This window comes from Peromyscus leucopus, chromosome 7, assembly GCF_004664715.2.
Source record: "Peromyscus leucopus breed LL Stock chromosome 7, UCI_PerLeu_2.1, whole genome shotgun sequence".
NCBI lineage: Eukaryota > Metazoa > Chordata > Mammalia > Rodentia > Cricetidae > Peromyscus > Peromyscus leucopus.
In genome coordinates, this window is record NC_051069.1 from 62,457,472 (window position 1) to 62,484,913 (window position 27,442).

General features: G+C 40.0%; 1 protein-coding gene across 3 annotated transcripts in view; it reads left to right on the forward strand.

Moving 5' to 3' along the window:
• The window catches only part of Dync2h1 (dynein cytoplasmic 2 heavy chain 1), a 230,942-nt gene that overhangs the window by 161,757 nt on the left and 41,743 nt on the right, over nt 1-27,442 (forward strand). For all 3 annotated transcript variants that reach the window (XM_028890970.2, XM_037207771.1, XM_028890972.2), the window contains 9 exons: nt 1,319-1,450; nt 2,374-2,446; nt 11,063-11,223; nt 12,304-12,429; nt 15,659-15,769; nt 16,878-17,033; nt 18,515-18,590; nt 22,648-22,856; nt 25,211-25,315. In XM_028890970.2, coding sequence (XP_028746803.1) covers nt 1,319-1,450; nt 2,374-2,446; nt 11,063-11,223; nt 12,304-12,429; nt 15,659-15,769; nt 16,878-17,033; nt 18,515-18,590; nt 22,648-22,856; nt 25,211-25,315 — 1,149 coding nt within the window. The remainder of the gene's footprint in view (nt 1-1,318; nt 1,451-2,373; nt 2,447-11,062; nt 11,224-12,303; nt 12,430-15,658; nt 15,770-16,877; nt 17,034-18,514; nt 18,591-22,647; nt 22,857-25,210; nt 25,316-27,442) is intronic.

Consider the following 27,442-nt stretch of genomic DNA (forward strand, 5'->3'; position numbering starts at 1 on the left):
GTTATGAAGCTAATAGACAACTATCAGATATTATCCAGAGTCTTAGAATCATTTATTAAAACTGAGTAAGTTAAATGTGAATTGTTAAGTTTCTTTGTTTAATTTTAGTTAGGTTACATAATGAAATGTTACCAGCACAAAGAATTATTGTTGTGGCTACCGATGCTAGATAGAGTCTCCTAACAGTCTTGATGCATGTGTCTATGCATGGAATTCTGTACTACAGATACAGGTCGTCTATTGTTTTAAAAGAAAACATCCATCTGTACAGATTTGCACTTCGGTTCATATTTTCCATTCTTGGAAAAATTTTGGGAAAGGGGAACATTGAGATAGAAGGAATGGATGTATTTGGGTAAATCTCTGAGAGGTGGTATTATTTAAGGCAAAAACTGTTGAACTAACACTTATGAACTAGCAATGTAGGTTTCAACATTTAGAGGCAAAAAAAACCCTATGTGGTCACATATAGATACATAAGCAAATATGGTTTACAGAAAACATGCTTTCTGAAAGATTTGCTGATGTTACAAAATACCAGAGTTGGACAGAAGGTAAAGCTGTAAAGGTAAATTTTATTTTGAAATTCACACACACACACACACACACACACACACACACACACACACACACACACTGTAGGTCAGGAGTTCAGTGTAGTGTACTGGGTTCAGTTTAGAAGACATGGACTGGTAGGAAAGCAGGCAGTGAACAAGGAGGTCTGCTGGGCTTTAGTGTCCCCAAGAACCAACTGCAGCTGAAGGAGAAAGAACTCTGGCTCAACTCACTCTACATGATTCTTGTTGAAGGTGACCAAAGGTGGGAGGAAGGAAGTAGATGAAAGACTGAAGGTGGGATTCTCATTAAGCTGCTGTAGAAATGTCTTGATAAGACTTCCACAAAGTCTTCCAACGAGAAAGGCTAATACTGAAACCCAAGTGAGATGCCCCAGTAGCACCATAGCAAAGTTTGTTAGAAAGAGCATCTTTGTTGCTTGTTGACTCTTTCACATTAACACAGCTTAGCTGTGCTCTCCCGAGGTCTTGCATGTTTTGATGATGGTACCAATGTCTTTGTGTACAGAAAATATCTCTTATGAATATTGGTTGATAGAATACTATCTTGGGAGTGCTTTACTGGCTTTAATGTGGGTGAGTTCACCATGCTTTTTCTAACCATAAAATGTGAGACAAGCTATTACAAAGAAGAAAACAAGTAATAAGCATCTGATTAGTTTTCTTTGGCTTTTGTAGTTTTTCTAAGGTATGTTTATGTGTATATGGTCGCAGCCTCTTACATGTCATGGTTTCCATTTTAGATCGCTCTCCCCAGTCTCTACCAGACCCTCTGCTTTGAAGACATGGCACTTTGGCGTACATACTACCATCACTCAATGTGTGAACAGGAGTTTCCATCAATTCTTTCAAAGAAAGTTTCCTTATTTCAGCAGGTAAAGTGTAATGCTATCCAAGTGCAGAACAAAGTCAAAACTGTGATGTTTCTGTTGCCCTTGAGATGCCGTTTAAGTAAAAGCTTTGCTTTTTGTGCATTGTGTAACTTGATCCACATGCAGGAAGAAGGACTTTCCGCTTTGGCCACCTTATCCGGACACAGCCCTGGCAACATTTCTAAGTGGGTGTCCCTCTGCACCTCTTGTTTCTCTCTCTGCCTCTGATCCAAGTGGGATCCTGTGATAGGAAAAGAGGTCTTTAACAAAGTGACTAAACTATAAATCATATGCATTCTTCATTCACTTATTTTAAAGAGTCCTATCTAAGGAGAGGATTTTATGTGAAGGAAAGGGAACTTTTAAAACTCCATTGCAAAGGAAAGCCTTGAGGTCCCTCAATGGGTGTCTTTAACATGACCCTGGCAAATGGCTCTAGAGATCAGCACCCTAGGAAATGCTCCTTCACTTGCCTCTTCTCTGAGCTGTCCATTATGGAAGCCAATTCATTTTGTTTTCTTGTGCAGTGAATGCTATCACAGCAGATATGCTTAAGCCAAACAACAGACCATCTGAAAAGGAACATTTACACATCAAAGGAATGCTATAGATACACAGAAATCAGCAGAAACATAATTCAGATGTCAGGCAGGCAGCTGCCAGATGCTAAACATTTACTCTGCCATCTTCACCAGCCACTGGCCCTTTGTATGATCAGGAAGACATATCTCACTCATCCTTTAAGGAATTTTTGACATAAAAGGGAAGTCTTGGCTCATAACTGTTGTGACAGTTTCAAGCATAGTAAATAGTATGCAACATTGGTTACTCTTGTATTTCTGTAAACATTAATTAGTAATCATTAACTGTTGTTTAGTTAATGCTGCTGAGAAATGTCTGTTTACAAAATTCTCCATTTGTTTCAGGTTCTTGTCGTTCAGGCTCTACGACCAGACAGACTGCAGAGCGCCATGGCTCTGTTTGCCTGTAAGACCCTAGGTAAGCACAGACCTTTGCAGATTCTACCTCTGACCTGGGGCACTGCTTTTGAATGAATAGTTCATTTATGCTGATCCTAGTAGAAATGTTTTAAGGTCTTTTATTATTTGCTTTTATTATTCATGTGACTTATAATCACCACTTAGTTAGAAATATATTTCTCCTTATTGGACATAATTGTATTCAGTGTTTAATTAAATTACATAATTGACATCCCATGTTTAACAACATAAAAATAATGAGTTTTTAAAATTTTTTCTAATGAAAGTATTTTTTACTTTTATTTGTTATAAGGGTTATAAAAAAGGCATTCAAATGTTACTGGCAAAAATGGAAAAAAATTATATTGACAATAAAATATACTATAACCTTCAGAAATATAACCTTCAAAATTAGTAATTTTAGCATAATCTAAAACAAAATATTGAGTTTTTTTGCTTTTCAGACTATAGTTTTTTTCAGCCTTTCAAAGAGTATTGTCCAAAGAATTAAAACTTGTCACACACACACACACACACACACACACACACACACACACACACGAAAAAATTCCATTTCTGTAAGAAAATTTAATAAAAACTGTTAAGGAAAGTATGAAAACAGCTGGATGTCATGGTGCACACCTGAAACCCTGACCTTGGAGCTGGGATTCCAGGTTCCTGCTACCATGTGCTTGTCTGCTGTCTGTGCCTGTCTAATAGACACACAAGGCTAATGCAACTGACATGGACATTTTTATTTTTCTATCCTAGCATCTAATTGACATCTCAGATTAGAACTTCCCAAATTCACTTTTGTTACCCTATCTCCTTTATAGTTTACTTGTAGTATTTTAGGTTCTAACCCCAAAACTTATTTTCTGTTTGTTTAGTTTACCACTACAACTTAAGTAAATTGTCATCATAATCTGTCACCTCCGTTGTGCCATAGTTTTCTGTCTTCAGAGTATTTCCCGAATCCACTTATTTCTCTCTGCTGTCTGCCCCTTTGCTCAAGTTACCATTGTAGGAGTGAGGTGGCTTCCCTCAGACTCTGTCCTCTTCACCTCCAGTTGTTCCCACAGTAGCTAGAGTGTCGTGGCACACATTAAATCAGATGACCCTTCTTGGGCAAACCCTGATGGCATCTCTCTTCCCAGGCATCCTCATGATGTCTTTGCTGCTCTTCCTTCAGATCCCGTGGCCTCTTCACTCACGTTGTAGTCTAACAATGGCTTCTATTCCTGTGCGCAGGCATGGTTCTGTTATCCGGGACCTTGGTTTGCAGCCATTGTTCTTCTGTCATGTTACCCAGCTCTCTCCCTCCTTGCCTTTTCCAGCTGTTACATAAATATTTCCCTCTTCATTTTGGAAAAATAGCATCTCACTCTCTTGTCTTCTTCTCCTTCATCACACTGCTTTCCTCTGTAACATCAGAATCTGGCATTTTGTTATTTGCTTAGGAATGGCTTGCTCTTCCAGTCACAACACATGCCACAGAAGGCCCCGCTTGGTCTTGCAGAAGCATGGAGAACATCCGCACTCACACAGGGCTGCCTGCCTTCTCTCTTCCCCTGCTGCAGTTTGGTTTGGTTTGCAGCCCTTCCCCTCTGGAGGCTGTGCAGTCTCTGAAACCCAAAAGAAATCTTTCTTGCATAAAGTCTTTAAAGTCTCTCCCAAATTCTCAGAATCAAATACCAATTCCTAACCTAGAGAGGTGGCTCGGCAGTGAAGAGAGCATGTTGCCCTTATAGAGGCCCACGTTCGGTTCTCAGCGTCCACAGCAGGCAGTTCACAACAGCCTGGAACTTCGTCAGCAGTGATTTCATAACAAAGTGTCTTTATTATATTTTGACATATTTTGCCACTTAATAGATGCCAATCATAGTATTCACAGGAGATGGATGAATAATATAAAAGTACCCGTTATTTTGTCATTAACATAAATATCCATAGCTTTCTTATTTTTTATGCACACAGATGTATGTACTTTATTACAGTGTGGGATTTTCTTGCTTATTCTATCCAAGAACCAGGTTTTTTTTTCCTCCAGTAATTTGTCTTTTACCATAACATTTTTATAACTTCAATTCCTTTTTAAGGCTATTAGAAATTCTCATCCAGATTGCTATTTCAAAAACATGATGTCTCCCTGGTTTTTACCTAGTTCAACAGCTGCAGTGTGTATGATTCTGTTCCATGTCCTGAATTAGTTCTTAAATTAAGTATGGTGATTTTAGTTGGTGAGTCATGATCATCCATATTTTTTAAGATTTTTGTTTTATTAAATAAGACTATATTTAATGCAGTTGTCCTAGAACATGTATTTGAGTTTATGAATACATAAATGAAATAATGTTTGAGCAAGTGTATTTCAGCTTTCTTCTTGTTTTTTTCAGTCATGTGAGCCAGGCTGGCCTTGAACTCACTATGTAGCTGAGGACGACCTTAATTTTGTTCCTCCTGTCTCTACCTTCCTAGTGCTAGGATTATAGGTGTGCACCACAACACCTATTTAATACAGGTGCTGGGGATAGGGCCTAGGAATTTTGCATGCTTGGCAAGCCCTATCTCAACTACACCCCCATTCTGAATAGATCTATGTCTTAGTACGTTACCATAAGTACAAAATATTTTTATTGGTTCTCAAAATTGTGTGATTAATAACAATTTAAAATTAGTTAACATAGCCCAGCGGACCTCCACCACTCAAGTGTAGGCCACTCCAGTCAGAATTGGTGAGTGACCCACCTGCCAGCTGAGCTACCCTGCTCCCTGGACTCTGTTCCCTGAAACCCTTTCTGTGGTCCATGCCTTCCCAGCTCATAGCTGCTGCCTCTGCTAGACCCTGTCCTCAATTCCAGCTGATTCCAGCCACACCAGATCAACAAAGACCCCCTGTTGCACCAAAGGCCAAGCTAACCACCAGAAAGCCAACTCCCAACTTGGACAGAGATCACACCAGCTGCTAGAAATCTGGGCCACAAAGACTAGAAAACCAAAGAGGAAGCAGAAACCAAGGAACAAAACACCAATCCAACCGAGACAAACTCAGAAATCAGGGACTAGAACTAATCATCCCAAACCCAGATGTCTAAACACCAGTGTAAAAATACAATCAATAGCAGCCAGGGCAGTCTGGTACCAACAGAGCTCAGCTATCCTATGACAGCAAGATCTGAATATTCCAACACAGCTGAAGCACAAGAAAATGACCTTAAAAACAACTTTATGAAGATGATAGAGATTCTTAAAGAGAAAATGAAAAACTCCTTAAAGAAATTGAGGAAAAGACTAATAAGTTTTCTGCCCCCAACCTTACCCCATTATGTGTTTCTCCACCAGTGCAGTAAGCCAGATCAAGCTGAAATGAAAAAGTTTAACAACAGGTATATTGAGCAAAGCAGCTCCCATGTGGGTTCTCTGGTCCCAGAGATTGAGGCTAGAGAAGTCACACACCCAAGCCAGGGCAGGAGAGTTTTATAGATTGTAGGCAAGGGGTGATGACAATCACAAGTTGGGTTTGTGCCCAAGTATTGTCAAAAGCTGAGTGCTTAGGCAGGAACTCGGACAGCTGGCACCTTCAGGGAAAGAAGCTGCAATAGCCTCCAAGATTGCAGAGCTGGGCTTTGTGGTGCCTTCCCTCTCTCTCAAACAGGTTTGGGGGGGGGGTGGAGAGAGAATGAGAATGGGGCTTCTAGGACCATGTAGAGGGAGCCAGAGGCTCCAACTGAACAACATCCTGACCTTTTTGGGTATGTGGGCACCAGTTCAAATCTGCCTACTTCCTGTTGGCATGGGACAATGTGGGGAGGGAGAGTTGGGAGCCAGTGGGCTTGTACTCAGTGAGAGGTATGGGTGAAAAAGCACTCAGTTGACTACCACCCTGGAGATCTCGAAAATCCTTCCCTAGAGGGAGCAGAGAAGACAAGGGACTAGAAGAAAAAAATAGACAAATGAAAACGACTGGTCCCATAATGGGGATAAGCCAGGCAGAAAAGGGAGGACTTCCACCAGAGTAAGGGAGAGGAAGTGGGATGGTCACAGTCTAAGGTCCTCTCCCAGTTTCTAGAGTGACACAACCCTGGTTTTCACCAGGCCAGACTCGGTGATGGAGTAGCAGCACTCTTTCCCAGGAACATGCAGGTGTCTGTAAAACAGCTGGAACAGATTTACCTTGGCATCATAGCAAAGGCTATCTATGGCTTTGGGTTAAAAAGCATGAATACTTTTTCTGTCTAGAGAGCCTGATATATGTTCTAGCCTAATGAAACACGCATTTAAGTCTATACTTAGAAGACAACCAAAGGAAATTCAAAATCTTGAGCTCATGACTGAATAGTAAGTAGTCGGTACTCTATTGGTTTATTAGAACCCCATTTATCAGTGTTAAAACTCTGGACCTCTGAAATCCCAGGGTAACAAATAGCATAGAAGTTTGAAACATTCCCCATCTTCATGTATCTTAAGTCACTCACTTAAACCTTTACAACTTGCATTTATATATCTTACATCATTTTTTGAGACCTTCAGAACTTACTTAAGCTTTCACATCCTTAGGCCTTCACATATCTTAAAATATTTTCTTAGACTTTTAAAACTTGCATAGACTTTAACTCCTTTTCCCTGTCTATTCATTTACTAGAGACACAATTAGTTATTATGGAGAACAGTTATTGCAAATCATGTTCCTTTAGTGGAAAGTTACCTCTGAAAGATGTCTATCCTTTAATATGAAGCTTGTGAACAAGGAAAACCTGTCTGTATTTTTTACAAGAAACCTAACTGTTGTTGTTTGTTTTTGCTCTTTTGGGGGGCCTGCCACCCAGCTCCCACATAAATCACACATGGAGGCGTATTCTTACTTATAAATGCCCAACCTTAGCTTGGCTTGTTTCTAGCCAGCTTTTCTTAACTTAAATTATCCCATCTATCTTTTGCCTCTGGGCTTTTACATTTTCTTCTGTAAATCTTACTCTTACCCCGTGGCTTTCTGTGTAGCTTGGAGGCTGGACCCTGGAGTCCTCCTTCTCTGGCTACTTCTTCCTCCCTCCCAGATTTTTTCCTTCTGTTTATCCTGTCTGCCTGCCAATCCTGCCTATTTCTCTCTCCTGCCTCACAGCTCTTTACTAGACCATCAGGTGTTGTAGGCAGGCAAAGTATCACAGCTTCACAGAGTTAAACAAATGCAACATAAACAAAAGTAACACACCTTAAAATAATATTCCCACCACCTAACTAGTGAACTACCAAGGTGGTTGTAGCCTTCAGGGGAAGGAGCTGGTTGTCTGCTGCTGCCTAGCTGACAAAACTACAGTTAGTCTAGCCATCAAAGTGATCAGGGATTTGAGAAGGACCAACCAAAATGACAGAGGCTAGTCCATAATCCTTTACCTAGACAATTACCTGATTCCTAATAATATTTTGCTATACTCACAGATTGGTCCCTAACCCAACTGTCATCAGAAAGGCTTCACCCAGCAACTAATGGAAACAGATATAGAGACCCACAGCCAAATGTTAGGAAGAGCTCAGGGAATCCTGTGGAAGAGGGGGAGGAATGATTGTAGGAGCCAGAGGGGTCAAGGGCACCACATGAAAACCCACAGAACCACCTAGGCTCCTAGGGACTCACAGAGATTGAACTAACAACCAGGAAGCCTGCATGGGACCAACCTAGGTCCTCTGCATGTATGTAACTTGGTCTTGTGAGATTCCTAACAGTGAGAGCAGGGCTGTCTCTGACTGTTGGCTGCTTCTGGGACCCATTCCTCCTGCTGGATTGCCTCATCCAGCCTTTGTAGAAGAGGAGACGCATAGTCTCACTGCAACTTGATAAACCATGGCTGGGCTGATATTCATGGGAGGCCCGGAAACAGAGGAAGAGGAGTGGATGGGAGGTCTGGGGGTGGGGACTTGGTTTGGGATGTAAAGACAAAAAAATGTGTAGAAGAATTTCTAAATGGTCTTATTAAATAAAAAACATGGAGCCAAATGTAGGAGTGACAGCCACCAGCCAACCTACTTCACCAACTCTGCAGCTTCCAAATGCAAGTTACTTTCTGTCTACCCAGGCTTTTATTGCCTTGCTTTTCTGCCCTCTTTTTGGCTCTCTTAGCCCAGCTACATCACTTCCTCTTCCTACACAGCTCTGTCACTGTCTGTCTGTCTGTATGGACCTCCAGGTCTCTATGGTTGGTACTGGGATTAAAGGCTTGGTTCTATTTCCTGTTGTGGCCTTGAACACACAGAGACCCTGCCTGCTAAGTGATCGGATTAAGGGTGTGTGCTACCACTGCCTGACTTTTGTGTTTACTTAAAATGGCTTGCTATTTCCTGTAATCTCCAGGCAAACTTTATTTATTAACATACAAATAAAATATCACCACAAAAATGTTAAGCATAAAGTTTGTAAAATATGACTCTAGATTAAGTTCATTAATCTTAAGTGGCTGTTAGGGACACATTCCACTTAGTAATAGGAATGGCTGTCTCTGCAAATTTTTCACCATTGTGAGTTGCTGTTGTGAGGAGTAGAGGTGGCGAATCAGGGTGCAACATGCATCTTTCCATACCTATGAGTGCCTCTTGGCTCGTACTGATGGCACTGGATTCATATTTTCAAGTGTTTACTACACAGGTCTTAGAGGTGTCTTGTCTGTTTCTACTCATTTCGCCTTTGTAGACATGGAAACCTTGCTTGCTCATTTGTTCATTCTGCTGTGCACTACGTCTCCGCAGCCTCTCTTACGTTCTGTGTCATATTCTTTTTACACACTAGCTCGAACAAGTCTATTTTAAGCTCTTCATTGAAGTGGGCATTTTTGACTTTTTATTAGATAATGCATTATGGGCAGAAGAGATTTATATGTAATAGGAAATTTGTTATTGCCTGTCTGAATAGGACTTCAAAGTTGGCGTAGCTGAACTGTTTGAGTACACTTGGCTCTTCATGGTGGAGCGCCCTGAGGCAAGACATTGAGCTTCTTCTGAGTATTAGTTTTCTTTCACAGAAAATGACCATTACATTTTTTTTTCAAGGTTCTTATGTGATTTAGACAGCAGATTCGTATACTGGCTGGTGTAATGCTTAGCACAGGAGGTGATGAACAAGTGGAGTCTGTGATATTGACATTAGATTATTGGGCTCCAAAGTACTTGTGATTATTTTTACAGTGGAGGAAGCCAGAGCACAGTGCCTGTTAGTGACATGCACAAGGCCCCTCACAGACGAAGGGTGCTTTGGGTCTCCTCTTTGACTCACTATCATGGTGCCAGAAACACTCTTTGTCCTGTCTCAGGACAGGAAAAGTGTTTGCTTGGCTGTTGTAAAGTCTAGAGATGCTAATCCTACCTCCTCATTTCTTCAGCTGGTCTGTGTGTAGTCGGGGTCCACTGATAGTCATGTGGCAAGCAGAGGGCACCTCACAGGAAAAGGGGTATAAACGCATACATCCTTGGAAGCATTCATAAGTAGTGCTATTAGTATTTGAGTGACTTTTAGAGAAAAATATAACATGAGATTAAAAATTAATCAAGTATCTCTAGTCTATGTCATGTACTTATTTTTAGAGTATTTTAATTGAAATAGAATTATACCATTTCCTATTCATTTTCTTCCCTCCAGCCACTCCCAGGTACCTCCTCAGACCCTACCAGTACCCCTCCACTCTCAAGTTCATAGCCTTTTCTTTATTATTATTGTTGTGTGTGTGTGTTTTCACATAATATGTACACACACACACACACACCACCTGCTGAGTCTTTTTTTGTTGTTTGTGTGTATTTGGTTTCAATGTTTACCACTCTGCATTGGACAACCAATAATAGGGCTCATTCCTGGGAGAAGCTAAGTGTTTTCTTCCCATAGTCATTAGTTGCCTGTGGTTCTTTGTTCAGGAGTGGGACCCATGGAATTTCCTCACTTCCACATTAACATGTCCATTAATGGTACCATTTTCTGGTTTTGTTTATACAGCCATTTCAAGGAGAGACTATTTCCTTGCAGATTTCCTGGTGTTCTGCGTCTTATGATCTCTCTGCTGAACCACTGATATAGGATCTGTCATGTAAATGTATCCATTGGGGAAGGCTCCCTGTCTTACTCAGGGTTTCTGTTGCTGTGATGAAATACCATGACCAAAGAGCAAGTTGGGGAGGAAAGGGTTTATTAGGCTTAAACTTCATCACTCACTGAAGGAAATCAGGACAGGAACTCAAACAGGGCAGAATCCTGGAAGCAAAAGCTGATGCAGAGGCCATGGAGGGGAGCTGCTTACTGGCTTTGCTTCCCATGGCTTGCTCAGCCTTATAGTACCAGCAGCCCGGGGATGGAACCATCCACATTGGCTGGGCCCTTCTGCATTGATCACTGAAGGGAGAATAGCTGCAGCTGGATGTCCTCAGCTGAGGATCCTTGATGACAATAGCTTGTGTCAGGTTGACACACAACCACCCAGTACACTCCCCAACAATCCATCATGCTCTGCATTGTGTCCAGTTGTGGGTTTTTTGGGATGGTCTCCTTTTGCTGTACAGAGAGGTGACTCATGGACTACATGTAATTATTTTTAATTTTTAATATATTTTATAATTAATATTGCTTTTCTTTCTTTAACTTCTGTAATACTTGTTTTAGGACTGAAGGAGTTATCCCCTCTTCCCCTGAATCTCAAACGTTTATACAAAGAGACGCTAGACATCGAGCCCATCTTGATAATTGTTTCCCCGGGAGCCGACCCTTCTCAGGAACTTCAAGAACTTGCTAATGCTGAAAGAAGCAGTGAGTGTTACCACCAGGTAGGTGGGACTTCCCTATTCTTTCCCCCTGCCTCCCCAGACCCTAGATCCTAACAGTGAATGGGCAATTAAAAAGTAGTGTTGAAAGGTGTCCATATCCAGAACTCAAGACTAGCAAAAAAGTCTTGTGAATGTAATTAAGGAACTTGAGATGGGAAAATTATTCTGATTTATCCAGATTAGCCCAGTGTAATCACCAGTGTGTTTTTAAAGGGGAGCAGGTGATTGGGTGTGAAGGTACAGGATGTGAAGAGGGAGGGGTGAAATGGCTCTTCGCCTTGATGTTATATGAGCACAACTTTAGGCTTCCAAAACTTTCAAGACAACTTGAAGTAAGGCACTAAACATTGTATTTATTTGTCAAATCACAATAGGGAATGGATACATCTGATTAAAGTTTGAAATGGCTTTAGAATTGTTAATTACATGCATTTATAGCAAATGCAGTAATGTTTACCTGAAAGTTCCTTGACTTTTAAAAGCAAAGAAATGCATAAATATTTTGAGCAAAACCCATCCAATAGCATACTGTTTTTCTTAATGCTCATTCTCATCATCTTTCAAGTCAACTTTCACACAGGTTTGAAGATGAATTTATTAGTTTAATTATCAGTTTTAGAAAGTTAATAAATATCTTTCATTAAGATTTATGGTTTAAAACACAATGATTTAAAAATTCAAATACTTCATACCCATTAAAATTTAAAAAGAAATAAATCTGCCAGGGCAGCTCTGGTTAGTTGCAACGACAGGGCCTGGTATTTCCATGCAGTCACTGGTGAACAGATAGCATCTTTGTTAGAACAGTATGCATTTGTATGTGATACAGAATCAGGGGCCTCCACAGGCTGTACCTGTGATCAGTGACTTTGACAGGAGAATAAAAACTATTCATCTAAACTATGAATTATTTAATGCTCTTGGAAAAGATGATTAATTCTTGGTATTTGTTTTTGCTTTTTCTTAAAACCTATTTTAAAGCCAGTTGTAGAGGTTTAGAAATTATTATCCTTAATCTCTGACAATATTATGTTAGAATGTTTTAGCAGATACTTTTCACTGGGGTTTTTGTTTGTGTAGGTTGCCATGGGTCAAGGTCAAGCTGATTTAGCAATTCAAATGCTAAAAGAATGTGCCCGGAATGGAGACTGGCTCTGTTTGAAGAACTTACATCTTGTGGTGTCTTGGCTTCCAGTTCTGGAGAAGGTAGTGTCTTAGGGTTTCTTTTGCTGTGAAAGAGACACCAAGACCACAGTAGCTCCTATAAACGAAAACATTTAATTGGGAGCTGGCTTACAGTTAAGAAATTTAGTCCATTGTCATCATGGCAGAAAGCATGGCAATGTACAGGCAGACATGGTGCTGGAGAAGGAACTGAGAGTTCCCAATCTGGACCCACATGCAGCAGGAAGAGAGATTGAGACACTGGGCCTGACTTGAACATTTGAGACTTCAAAACCCACCCCCAGTGACACACTTCCTCCACCAAAGCCACACCTACTCCAACAAGGCCACATCTCCTAATAGTGCCACTCCCTATGGGCCTATGGGGTCATTGGCGTTCAGACCACCACAGGTAGCTTGAGATGGATGTGGCACAAGAGCATGAAACATCTCAGTGCATAATCTCCAAGCTGCATCAGTGTTCAAGTGATGTGTGTTGTTCTATTTAGGAAAGTTAGTGATTGATAAGAAATAATTGTAGGCCTATTCATTTTTTGAAAACTACATGTATGCCAAACAAAATTGATCTTTTAGTAGGAAGTCTACAAAATCCTGTTCTTTTAAAGGGTAGGAAAGGGAATCCAATAATTTATTAAGATTGACAGAAGCTTAGCAAATTTTTATAGAAGAAAAATAGGAGATGCTTTGATGGATTGCAGAAGATCTGTTTATAACATTGCATTATGCTCATGTTTTGTTATCTGTTTCTGGAAATTACAGAGGTTTTTAGGTGCTTACAAAAGCTAAATGTAAACTGAAACAATGATTTTATTTAACTTAAGTGGCCCAGGAGAAAAATAGTCTTAAGACAGAACAAGTTGATTAATCTGTTTGAAAGAGAGACCTGTAGTTAAAAGTCTGTTACCCAGTTAAGAAAGACAGTCTGATCTTGGGAGACATAGCTGCAAAAAGATATGCTCCTGAACCTGAGTAGGGCGTGGCTAACTGTAGACAGAGAAAAGGTATCATGGGTAATTGTAACATCACAGTTGGTGCTGGAGGTGTGCATGGCTAGCAGAAGGGGTGAAGAGATACCTTGAATGGTACAAAGAAGAACAGGTAGGGAATGTGGGGAAGTAGACTTAGATGACTTAGAAAGGCTTAAGATTTAAAGAGCCAGAGAAAAACCCTCACCAGAGGGGTTAGTAATTAAACTGGTAGAGTAATATCTTGAATAGAATTAAACAGAACAGTAGATAAGGCCTGCCTTTGTATCCTTATGAGATGTTTAGATGTGTACAGTCCTAATAAATTGGCAATTACAGCACTTTGTGCAGAATAGGTAATTGATAAAACTGTGATTGAGACAGCAACTAAGCTGATGAACTTCTGGTTCTGTTACTTGTAATCAATAGAAGACATAGATTTGAAACAAAAAGCTATTTGAATATTCACATAATGCTTTCCATGGAAACCACTAGTATATAAAAATATGATTGATATGTAACAACTCACTTGTATTTTAGAGTATAAGGACCAGTGATCCTGCTTTCTCTTCTAAACAGTTGATTGAGAGACACTGAATCAGCATAGTAATTGTAGCTAATGCCTTGAAAGCAGATCTTAACTAGAGCTCTTTGAAACATATGGAGTAGATGATATTCAAAGAGTTGAGAAACAATTTTTTATTCCTTTTCTTTCCTCTTAAGAAGTTCAGGTCGGGCGGGCAGTGGTGGCGCACGCCTTTAATCCCAGCACTCGGGAGGCAGAACCAGGCGGATCTCTGTGAGTTTGAGGCCAGCCTGGGCTACCAAGTGAGCTCCAGGAAAGGCGCAAAGCTACGCAGAGAAACCCTGTCTCAAAAAAAAAAAAAAAAAAAAAAAAAAAAAGAAGAAGTTCAGGTCAAAATTTACAAGCATACTGTAAATACAGCCAAATGACAAATGTGCCATTTCTCTTGAATTTTTGTAGATGTACAAAATTCTGTATACATTTTACAGTTTAAAAATGTGAGATGTGTCAGCCGGGTGTTGGTAGCGCACGCCTTTAATCCCAGCACTCGGGAGGCAGAGCCAGGCGGATCTCTATGAGTTCGAGGCCAGCCTGGACTACCAAGTGAGTCCCAGGAAAGGCGCAAAGCTACACAGAGAAACCCTGTCTCGAAACCCCCCCCCCAAAAAAAAATGTGAGATGTGAATACATTTTCCAATTTTAATTTTCAGCAAGCACAGTGGCCATGATTTTGTTAATTTTTTTTCTCTTTGCTTTTCTTTTAAATGACACTGATAATGAATGTTAGAGTTTGGCAAAGATTACATTAAATTTTTTTGTTAGTTTTCACTATCTTTTAGAGCAATCAGGGTTTTGTTGTTGTTTGCTTTATTTCTGAAAGGGTCTTACTCTGTAGCCCAGACTGCTCTGTAACTCATTTACCCAAGCAGTAGATACCTGTTGAGTATATGAGGGAAGTCAAGATCTGTGTGGGGCTGGTTACATGCAGCACTTCTACCTAGAGACGGACCACACTAACGCTTAACTGCTGGGTGGTGAGGGTGTACATTGAACCTAGAGACAGACCACACTAATCCTTAACTGCTGGGTGCTGAGTGTGTACATTGATTGGCACTGGTAAAAAGTGAGGTAGTGAAGACTGGAGAGGATCCATGAAACATGGTGCTTAGATTATATGGCAACAGACAAGTGTTATCAAGTTCCAGGAAGGAAGAATGCATTGAGTAAATGACTTAAACGTATGATAGGAGGGGCGAGGGCAGGTGACCTTGTATGTTGCCCTTTAAAACTCATATTGTAAGACATGGGTAACATTGCATAACTGTGAAAATGGGAATGGAAACAATGAGACCATGAGGCCTGAGTCTAGATGGCAGCTTCAACTTAGTACCTATAGCTGAGGTTGACTTTGTGTTTATTGTACTCCAGGCACTTTGTGACCTGGTTGCCACAATCCGTGTAGTAACTGCTTGCTTAGAGGTGACTTTGTAAGCTATAGTTCTCAAGGTCACATAGCAAGTGAGTGGCAAAGACTGGATGTCACTAAACCCTCAGGGTAATGTCCTCCAAATCCACGTTCCTATTTATTATTACGTGATTTATTTGTTATTACATAGAGAAGATAAAACTTTAAAGGAAGTATAGTCCAAATATTAAGAAACATCAAAATATGACAAAGGGAAATTGTGTGTGTGTGTGTGTGTGTGTGTGTGTGTGTGTGTGTGTTGACATACCTTCTTATTTATTGCTTTGTAAAAAGGAATTGAATACTCTTCAACCTAAAGATACCTTCCGTCTGTGGCTCACTGCAGAAGTTCATCCCAACTTCACCCCCATTTTACTCCAGTCAAGCTTGAAGATAACATATGAGGTAAGATGATTCAGAAGTCCTATCCTTAGCTACAGAAGAAAAATAATCTATACATTGCCTTCTAAAGTTATGTAAACATCTATTATTCAAAACTGTAAAAACTTTTTAATACTACTGTAAGGTATGAATTACATAAATAGCATGAGATGATAGAAAAAGGTTTTAATCTTATTTCCAAATTTTATTTCATATCATTTTGTTATTGTTGTTTATAGGGAAAAAAACAGACTCCACAATGCAAAATTTACCATCTTAACCATTTTTTGGATCATCTGATAATTCTATTTTTAACTTTCGGAAGAGTCTTTGTGCTATTTCAGACAATGCTTCTATACTGATTATATTTCCATTAATAACGCTCAAGTTCAACACATCATTGCCAACATCTCTTTTAAATAACCCCATGGTGATCATCTTGATCAGTGTTAGGTGATAGATCCTTCAGATTTTGATCTGCATTTCCATGGTGACTAATGGTGTTTAGCCCCTTCTCATGTTTGTTGAATGTTTGTGCATCTTCTCTGGAGAAGTATCTAAGGCATTTCCTTTCCCCCTTCTTAACTAGATTATTTTATTTTGTAGTAGAGATCTATAACCACATGTATTCCCCCAAACTTCAGTTACAGGCAAATTCACCTTCCACTTCATAGGTGAAATTACTGTATTTTTAAGGGATAGTCTGTAACTTCTTAGTCATCATAATAGGTTAACTCAAAGGTTAAAAACTGTTAAAGGGAATTTTGCACTCATCTTGTGCCTGTCCTTTCTCTTGTTAGCGTTCAGTGTCACACTAGTAGTATGAATGGCAATTTTGGTTTGGTAAACAAGAAATTCTTAATGATCACATGATACTTACTTTGTAATTTTGAATACATTTGGTGAAATAGGTTTATTTTATTTTGAAAATACAGTGGATTAGCAAATAATGTGAGTATTTGGTGCAAGGTTTAAGGCTGATTCTATATTTGTATACTTTGCAGTAACAGAAAATTAAATCGGGCTTTTGGTGAAAATCTTCCTCCATTAAGAAGAAAACGTGTTGAAGCAGATTTCCTGTGTTTGTAATCTTTTAAGCAATAGGAAGTCTCTTGATATTTTATTCTTTTAGTCACCTCCAGGTTTGAAGAAGAATTTGATGCGTACTTATGAGTCTTGGACTCCTGAGCAAATTAGCAAAAAAGATAACCTACACCGGGCTCATGCTCTCTTTAGTTTAGCGTGGTTTCATGCTGCCTGTCAAGAAAGAAGAAATTATATTCCACAGGTAATTATAAGTATGTTTTGATAGAACTTAAGATTTACATTTATTAGGATATTTTTATAATTTAGTCTATAAAGGTAGGGCTATGTCATAATTTAGTTTTCCAATTCAGTGTTTTTCTGTTAGTCTTCTACACTATATAACGTATGGTTATATGCTTCATGTGCCATTGGGTTGATGTATGAAGGTCAGCCTGTGACCCACTGGAGGTACCCAGTGATAATGGGTACTACTTCTGTGGTATATATCTTAACAGATATCTCAAATTTCAAAAATTAAACTCCCCATACCTGTTTCCTTCAAGATAGCCTTAGATAAAGGACCTCACACACCTTTCTCAAGTTAGCATTCTATGGGTTGTTATTGGTGTACCTCTGCTCACCTTTCTCCTCAATTCATTGTCAAGAACTAGTCTTCCTCAAAACATAATTCCAATGTGTGTAGCCTTGAGCTGGTAGGGACCTTGATGAAAATATTCTGATTTTTGTTTCTTAACCACAGGTTAATTATTTCCCAACCTGGTGTTCTTTCAGGACTCCATGTATCCTATAGACTTCAAAGTCAGTCTATACCATTTGTTGGTATTTCATTTCAATTATAATCCACTTCAAAACTGTTAATCTCTTCCTGAAGTTTTCAAAATATTCACTTCTCTATCCATCATATTCTTTTCCCATGGGCTGAATATCCTTATCTCCTAGATTGGGTTATATCTTTCTCATATATGTAGCAAATGTATTTCTTACTATCAAACCTTATATAGATATGTATTACATGTATTTGAGTTGTCTCTGCATTTGCCTAGAAGCTACATGGAAACAGATTTGTGTTTGAGTTTATTCTTACGTGCTTGGAATCTCATCTGTAATGAACATTTAAGAAATATTTTGAATGGTTAATCAATACTGATATATTCCTAAATACTAACACTATCCAAGTTTTAAAATTTTTAGTTTGAACTTATTTATGTAATTAGTATAGTTAATGGAAACCCCATAGAAATTACTTTTATATTTCACATTGTTCTGTAGTATCATGTTTTAGGAATGTTTTTCATAAACATTATAGCTGTTTGGTAATTGTTGCATGCATAATATAAATGAACATACAGAAATAATGTATGCTTCTAGGACTTATTTGGCAGTATTTCTGTTGTGTTTGTGGACAAAATGTATAGTTCTGAAGCATAAAGTTATAGGAAACATATGAATGTGCATATGGTATATAGATTAAGAAATGTACTACATTTGTACTACGACTCCACTGCTGTATACATAGTGATAAAAACAGAAGTAGAATTACAAAGTCATTTCATGCTTCTGAGGTCAGTAGACTTTTTAAAATTGTATTTTAAACATATGATGCATTGATTTTTAAAGATTTTACTTTTTAGTATATAGTGAATGTTTTCTTTAAATTTTTAAGGATGGTGATGTATAATTACATGTCTTTGATTTTACTGTGTCTTAAATTTGCTTTAATAGGGTTGGACCAAGTTTTATGAGTTTTCTTTATCAGATCTTCGGGCTGGGTACAACATCATTGACAGGCTCTTTGATGGTAAGCTTTAATAAACAAAACACCAAGACTGGACTTGCACTGCTGTTCATGTTTTTACATAAGTGATTAATTCCCATCACAGATTTGGCGTTTTGCTTTGTATTGGGTATTTTAATGTCCCGACTGCTATACCTGTGTTATCTGAAGGTTCTTGGATTGTCTATAGCGGTCATTGATTTTGATATAATGCATTAGAATTCTGACTTACCAGTAGTTTTCAGGAAACAGATCCAGAAAGAGCTTGTGTCCATTGTGTGGCCAACAAAATTTTCAGGCTTCAGTTGAGTTGTTCAGATCTCTTTCTAAAGAATTGATACTCTGGATCACAGTGGTGCAGGACTAGAATGAAGAATTTGTAGAGTGCTGGTGGAATCCCTAAGTAAGTCTTCTGAGGTAGTGCAGGAATGAAACCTGTGACTTCATCCCACAGGGCTATTGAAGCCGGGAGCAAGCTCATCCCTATTCCGATGTGCACTGCTGAGTCAAGGGGACATTAGAGATTAGACACAGAGTGGATCAGAGAGCAGATTAGGTTGGTGAAAATCTAAATTAAGTGCCGCAACCACAGTTGACAAAGCCTGCCCCATGTCCCTGTCAGCCTTGCTGTCCCCCATTCCAGCGGATGGCATTGCCATGCATGTTCTGTTTCAAGCCCATCAGTCTCTCCCAGCTCTCCTGTTTTTCTCAGATATCCTGTCCTTTGGCAGGCTTTTCTTTGTTTCTGTGTCACATCATGGTTCTGTCTGTCTGCAGTCAAGCCTTAGTAGTGTGTGTGTGCAACTTCTTTTCTGGTCTCCTCTTCTTCCACCCGCTTGAGCATGCTCCACACTGTGCAGCCATCCATCTGGAAAGGTAAGCCTTTCTTCCTTAACCATCAGGCTTCCCATTCTGTAGGTGGAAGTTTCTCTTCCGCTAACCTGTTCCCAAATAACCTGGCAGCTGCTTCTTAAATAATTGACTCCAAGGCTTAATATTACTTACAAATGCTCAGCTGGTTGCTTAGGCTTAACTACCTCCCTCTTACACTTAAATTAACCTATAATTCTTGTCTATGTTTAGCCACATGGCTTGGTACCTTTTCTCAAAATGACATTCTCATCTTGCTTCCTCTATGTCTGGCTGGTGACTCCTGACTCCATCCTTCCTCTTCCCAGAATCCTCCTAGTCTGGTCACCCTGCCTGTACTTCCTGCCTGGCTACTGGCCAATCAGCATTTTATTAAACCACTTAGAGTGACAAATTTTTACAGTGTGCAAGAACATTATTCCACAGCACCATTTCAGACAGGCTTTCATGGGGTCTCTTCCCGAAAGGCTCCTCTGTGCAGTCATTAAGTCTTCCTTTTGTCATTTGAATTTCAGCTTAGAAGTTTCTTCTCTATGAAAGCCTTTTCTTGGCAATACGGTCAGAGGATCTTTTTGTTACCCTCCTTGTTGCTTTATTGTTCTAATAAATCCGAACTGCTTAGTACGCATCTGCTTATGTACACAGTCGTGAAAGTGAAAAGTGTAGATTGTGACGTGACCCAGAATACGTTGTGCATTTATTGTGTTACCTTGTTTCCATCTTTCACTGCATTGGAATGCATGATGCAGTCAGTGTGAGAGAATGTCTATCCTTTGTTTATTATCTGCATGTTAACATCTACCATAGTATCCGTCATGGGCATAGAAATTGTTGTGTAACTTGTTTTTAGCAAAGGGATAAGGATGAGTGCCTAGATGAGAAAACCACATGGAGCAGCTAACCTTTAACACACTTACTGTGTTGACATTGTTGGTTGCCTTTTCATAATTTAAGTTCTCTTGAAAAATAAATGTTGTTTGCAGAACAAGTCTAAAAGAAAAACAAATTTTTTTAAATATAAAATTTCCTCAATCTGTTTCACATGCTGGCATTTCTACTTTATAAGTTGAACGTGTGTTCTTGTTTCTGCAATCCTTGGTGAAATATTTAGCAATGCCTGCCATTATGACTGTATCAGTTAGTGAGTATGAAAGGAGGGTGGAAAATTGGGTCATGTGAAGTCCTCTGCTTCTTAGTCACTGTTGATAGTAAGGTTTCAGCTGGGGACAATTTCTCATTCCTCTATCATGGGGTTAGCCTAATTATGCAGAAGGCAACATAAATCACTTATGTCTCAAGGCTTAGAGTAACATTGTTATCAGTCCCTTTGCTTTGCCTGCCTCTGAATTTTATAGCAGTGAAATAGCAATAGTAAATAGGAAAATATAAGTATATTAAATGAACAGTAATAGCAAACCAGTAATGCCAGTGAAGTAAACTGGATATTTGAATATAGTTACATGTTTATTATATTAACTGGAGAGCTGAGGCTTCCTCACTTTGTCTTAATATTACTGCTGACATGATTGCATACGTCTGCTATAGAATGCAGTTTTGTTGTGATGTGATTGCAATACTTCTCTGCTGCAGAATGCAGTAGTTTTGTGATCTGTCTCTGCTGCAGAATGCAGTGGTGTTGTGATATGATTGTGATATGTCTCTGCTGCAGAATGCAGTGGTGTTGTAGAGAACAGCTTCCCTGTGTGTGCGTGTTTATTTTTGTGCTGTGAGGAATGGAGATGAAGCCCAAGTGCTCTGCCCATCATCTGCATCCCCCGCCCCATGCTCCATTTCTCCTCCTAGAATAGCAGAGTTGACTGTAGACTATAACATGTAGGAGACTGTTGTTTGAATCTTAAATGGTCTTTTAATAAAAAAAAAAAAAAAAAAAAAAAAAAAAAAAAAAAAAACCCAGAGCCAGATATCAGGATGAAAGCTGAAAGATGAGAGAAGCAGAACAGCCAGCCACTAGTTCTTACCTCTGTGAAATTCTCAGCCTAAAGAGAGTGAGTTCCTGTTTCCCCACACCTTATATAACTTTCTCTGCCCAGACATCACTCCCTGGGATATAAGGCATGTGTGCTTCCCAAGCAAAGGCATGAGATCTCAAGTGCTGTAATTAAAGGTGTGTGCCACCACTGCCTGACCATTATGTCTAATCTAGTGGCTGGCTCTGTCCTCTGATCTTCAGGCAAGTTTATTACGGCACACAATATATCACCACAGAAGACTACTGTGTGAAGACCCGCTACCCTCTTTAATCAGATTATCTTGTGAGCTGCTTGTGTTACCAAAGCACAGGTGATAGTATGCTCTGTGTTTATATATTTCGTTAATAATATGCACTGGACAGCCATTCTGGATAAAGTTACATTTGGAACAGGTTTTTCCAAGGGGTTTCCAAATTAAGTAGGTATTACTATGTGGTTAGAAAACAGGATGGCCTTGTGTTCAGAATGTGCTGTTTACACACTAGATCTGTCCTGTGATTTCCTTATTATGGTGACCCAGACTCCTAGATCTCAACTGTCATATTCATAACCTGATTGAGTTGATAAGTGTAAAATCATTAGAAAGAAAATCTTCACTAAATAGTGACTATTTAAAGAAATCATTAAGTTGTATTAAATATATCGCTATATCTTAATGATTAAATCATACACACACACACACACACACACACACACACACACACACACACACATATATATATATATATATTTACATTTTAAAAGTGAAATTAAAGGAAGGTAAGATCCGGAGGATGGGAGGGTGCTGTGAAGCGCTGTCTTCTGGACTGACGTGGCTCCTGTTTTGTGAGCCCACAGAGCTTTTGCTGCCTGCACAGAAAGCCAAACAGAATTCCACGTTGACAGAGGAGATGATCTACAGGCCTCACGCCTTAGTGGGGAGCCATTGGCCATTGCTTAGAAAGGGAAAATCATTCTTAGAGGTTGTGGCCACTTGCATGATTCCCATGTTCCAGTGAATGCCCTGTAGCCAAGCATATATATGCAGCACTAACCTGACAGAGTGGGTTACCAAAGGGGAAACAAGTAATGAAATTGGGAAGGGGAAGTGTTGGGGAAAGCTGAAGGGAGAAAATGAGGGAGATGTGATCATACTCCATTGTATAGCTGTATGAAATTCTGAAGAATAAAGAAAATACTTTTAAAAGTAAAATTAATAACAGTACCTGTTTTTCTCATAGGTACCAAAGATGTCCAGTGGGAATTTGTACATGGCTTACTTGAAAATGCTATCTATGGAGGACGTGTGGATAACTGTTTTGACCTTAGGGTTCTCCAGTCGTACTTGAAGCAGTTTTTTAATTCTTCAGTAACTGATGAACTAAACCAAAGGAACAAGAAAAGCATTTTTCCATATTCCATATCCCTCCCTAACTCCTGCAGCATTTTGGTAGGTGGAAATAATAATTTCCCATGCATCTCCTGTACCTGCACATGCATGAATTGCATGATGAATTTGTCACTGGTTCTCCAAGTGTACAAATAATTGCGGTGCAGGTTGTTTGGTTTGACAATACACAATCTGATTCTTGGAACTTGCATTAATAAAAACTTGGGTGTTTAATTAATTGACCATTGTGATTGTAAGATAGCGTGTAGGCAAACTGGGAGTACGGTGCCAAGGAGACTCACGTGATTTGGGGCTTCTGTGAAGAGCTGCAGTGGGAGACTCACCACTTCTGAAACGCTGAGGAACACAAAACAGGTTTTACTTTAGAGCCTGCCTAGCTTCAGTTTGTGACAGACATAGATGTGTGGAGCAGACCTAAACAGTAATAAAGGCTGTGCCTTTACCGGTGGCTAGCCAGCCTCCGCTGCTTACATGTGTGTTTATTTTAGCAAGTTGGAGCTTTTGCCTCAAGCCTGATGGTACTTGCTTTTTCTGTGGCATGTGCTAAATACAGCCCATAGGATCCAATTCTGGCTACTTTTCCATAAGCCTGTATTTGTATAAATGCCACATTATTTTTACTACAGATGGTACTGTGATATTTCTTCATTAATTACAAAGATAAGCATATGTGTTTGATATATATATTACTCTCATTTTTGTGATATTTTTCCTCACTCACATAATTTCTCAAAAATATTCTTGATTTGAGAAAAACAACCAAAAACTTGAAAAGCACCATTAAAGTTGTTACTTATTGAGTATATTTTCTGTTGTTAATCATGATCCCACTTGAGTCGTGTGCCTACCTAGCTACTCAGCAGTGCATTGCACATCTGTTGAGTGACAGTACTGTTCCAAGTACTATGTAAAAGGGATACAGTGTGCAACTTACTTTCTGGTACTAGAGCCACAGAGCAGAGGGGCAAATATGTGTGTTTTCAGGTGACATCCCCCAAGTCATTGGTTTGTATTGCTTGAAACTTATTTTGAATGATAAAATTCATGCAGAAATGTGCATACAATAGGTGTGTACAGCAATGACTTTTATATGTTGGACACATGAGTGTGAGCAGCTTGTAATAACCTCAACGAGCCAGATGCCGGGATCCTACTTCTTTCTAGTTACTACTTGTTTTACAGAAGAGGCTTTGTACTGATTTCCAATCACCTAATCTTTGTGTAAATGATGGCATATGGTAGACACTCCCTTGTGTCTCTGTGGGGATCTGCTCTTGGGATTTGTGACTGCCACACTGCTGGTTTGCAAGTCAGTCTCAGAAGACAAATACCTCCAACCAGTCTAAAACATAGTTTGGAATGAATCAAGTGTTTAACTTTCTAAATAGGTTTTAATTTCATAAGATTCATAATGGTCTCTGTTCAGCTTTCTATCTTATTACATTAGCTGCCACGTTTCTTAGAGGAATGATAATATGCCCATGTGGCTGCAAGTGCACACGTGCTCTGTGTACTATAACTGACACTGGGAGGAGATTGACAGTCACTGAGCTAAGGGACAGAGTGTCAGAGGGCATCATAGTCCTGGGCTTCCTGAAATCATCCTGTTTTCTTCAGGAGCAGCTGCCAAGGATGTGACAGAATGAAAAGAAATCCACCCTTGCTCAGCAGATGCTGTGTGGTTGTGTATGTTTGCATGCATGTATATGATACCTTAGCATAGCTTACCTCTAGGAGAATGACTCCAGCTTTGGACCAAAGTGAATGTTTCTTCTTGGTTTGCCCTTGAGTTTTCATGTAAGATTAGGGATAAGTAAGTGTTAGGCTGGTACCAAGGAAGTGTGTGCAGTCCTCAGAGTGATCCTTAGCTTGGAATGCTGGGATTATCAATGTGTCCACACACTCCAGCAGTAACAGAAGACGGGGTGTACTGATGACAGTAGTGAACACCAGGTTGTGTTGTAGGTTATAGGGTTTCTCGAAAATTTTACTCTTTAAAATAAAACAACCAGTGATTGTTCAGGTATGTAACAGCTGAACTCTGCAGGTGGGTCTTTGGTGTGCTGTAAGAAATTAAGACCCCTTAAACACATCTAGCCCAGCATCTTACACATGATAGGCAGACCAACTTATATATGTTGGTTTGAACCCACTCAGAGACAGTCTGTGTGTAAAGAGTTGGAACTAGAAGACGCAGTGTCGAGTAGTTAATGCACAGAGGAGTATTAGTGACAATACTTCCTGTGGGTGATCAGGAAAACACTGACAGAAGTATTTCTCTAGCAAATGTGAAACCTGAGTACCTGTTTAGGAGTTTGTCCACTGTCCACTGTTTGGTATTTCTGTGTTGTAAATCCGTCTCTGGTGATTAGCTCTTTCTTCTTTACCTGTAGGACTATCGTGCTGTCATTGAGAAGCTCCCAGAGGATGATAAACCTAGCTTCTTCGGTCTGCCTGCCAACATCGCTCGCTCATCTCAGCGCATGACCAGTTCTCAGGTGAGATACAACAGTCTGCTCTTAGACAAACGTTGCTGTTGAGCCTGGAGGAAATAGCATAATTTCACTCTTCTGAATGTTACGAGCTTTTAGTACAACTTTTATTCCATTTAACACAAAACACTCCATTTTCCCCTAAGGTTTTAAAACTTAAAGTGCCAAATGATTTTATCCTAGTATATTTCATAAATAACACTGAATACTTTCAGTTTCATTAAAACATTTTATTTATTCTTGTGAAAGATATTATTATGATTACTTTAAATATAACTTGTATGAGTGAACTTGTCAGTAAATATAATACTGTTGTAACATGCAGGATACAAATACAAATTCTTCCTTTCTGTATTGTCTTATAGAAGATAAATGTTTGATATGAATTCATTACTGAATATTATATAACTTTGGTTTTTGGAATCATGGAGATAAAAAGTGTTACTAATTGTTGGCTAACTGTTAGTGTTCCATCACTGTGACAAATGCCTGAGAACAGCATAAAAAGCAAACGTCTCCACAGGTTTCAGGCCATTGCTTTTAGGCCAAGAAGAAGAAGGCTACTGACACCCTGGGAGCCGGGGAGCGGGATAGAGAGGAAGGGGAACAGAAGTGTGACAAAACTCACTTTTGAGCCTCACACTCCCATTTGACCCTCTCTTCAGCTAGGCCCCACCTCCTAATGCCCGTTCAGCTGGGACCCATCAGCCAGCTATTGAGTGACACCGAGGCCCTCATGGTCCACCAACTTCTCAGTAAGCCGTTCTTGCTCTGAACCACAGCACCCAGGAACAGCTTATCTCTGGGTCCTACGTTGTCACCACTTGGTGATTTGAATAGCACCTGTTTGAGGCAGTCGTCAGTGCTGTGTGCAGGACCTTATTTCCTGTTTATGGACCCTTTCAAATAAGAACTCTTACTTTTCCCTTTTAACAAATGAGGAAACAGACACAGAGATTGGGTATTGTTAGATGCCCATGATCTAGAGGCAGAGCTAGACTTCTGACTTGGGCTTTCTGATCTGTTCCTCTTAGAATTTTTTCTAGTGTTCTATTTTTGCTTTTAAGATTATATGTATAGATGTTTTACCTGCAAGTGTGTCTGTGCACCATGTGCATGCCTTGTACCCACAGAGGCCCGAGAGCTCATTGGATTCCCTGGACTGGAGTTGCAGATGGTTGTGATCCATGATTTGGGGGCTGAGGGTCCAACTAGGTTCTCTGGAAGAGCAAGTACTCTTAACTGCTAAGCCGTCTCTCCAGCTCTTATACCCCTACCCCCCTCCCTCCCTCCCTCCTTCCCTCCCCCCTCCCTCCCTTTCTCTTCTTTTTTTGTTTATTTGGGGGTTTTGTTGTTGTTATTTTTTGCATCCCAACCAAAGTTTCCACTCCTGCCTCTCCTCCCAGTCCCTCCTGCGTCCCCATCCACTCCTCCTCCTCTGTTTCTCTTCAGATAGGGGCGCAGCCCTGCATTTTTAAAATTCCGTATGTATGTGTGTCTGAGTGCTGCTTTGTGGATGAGTGCAGGGCAGTGCCTGTGGAGGCCAGAGCAGGGTGTCAGATGCTGTGGAGCTGGAGTGACAGGCGCTTGTGAGCTGCCTGACGGGAGTGCTGGGAACCAACATGGCTTCTCTGCAAGAGTAGTTCCCTCTTAGCCTCTGAGCCATCTCACTTGCCATGTAGTGTGTGTGTGTGTGTGTGTGTATACATATATATATAATGTTGAGTTACTCCTCCCCACCGTTCCTCACAGCAGCTGGCCCGCAGGCATGCACAGTGTGCTGAGAACATGCAGCACTGAAGGTGCAGATGTACGTCCTGAGCCGTTCCAGGGGCTCCTGCATAGTCTGCAGATGGAAGGCTCCACAGCCCTCAGGCATTTACAGTCATTACTTGCAGGCATTCTCATTAGAAGATGTTTCCTTATTTAAATCTGCATGGTTATATTGTTGCTTATCTTTCCGTTGTTGTTCCTCTTGCTTTGTCAGTAAGTACATCCTCTGTTCTGCAGTTCAGTGCTCCTTCCCCACTCAGTGTGAAACAATCTGAGCACAGGTTCCTCAGAGCAAGTGAGTTTTCCATCTCTGCCAGGAAAGACAGACAGTCTCCAGCTCCTTTTTGTTTTCTTACTCAG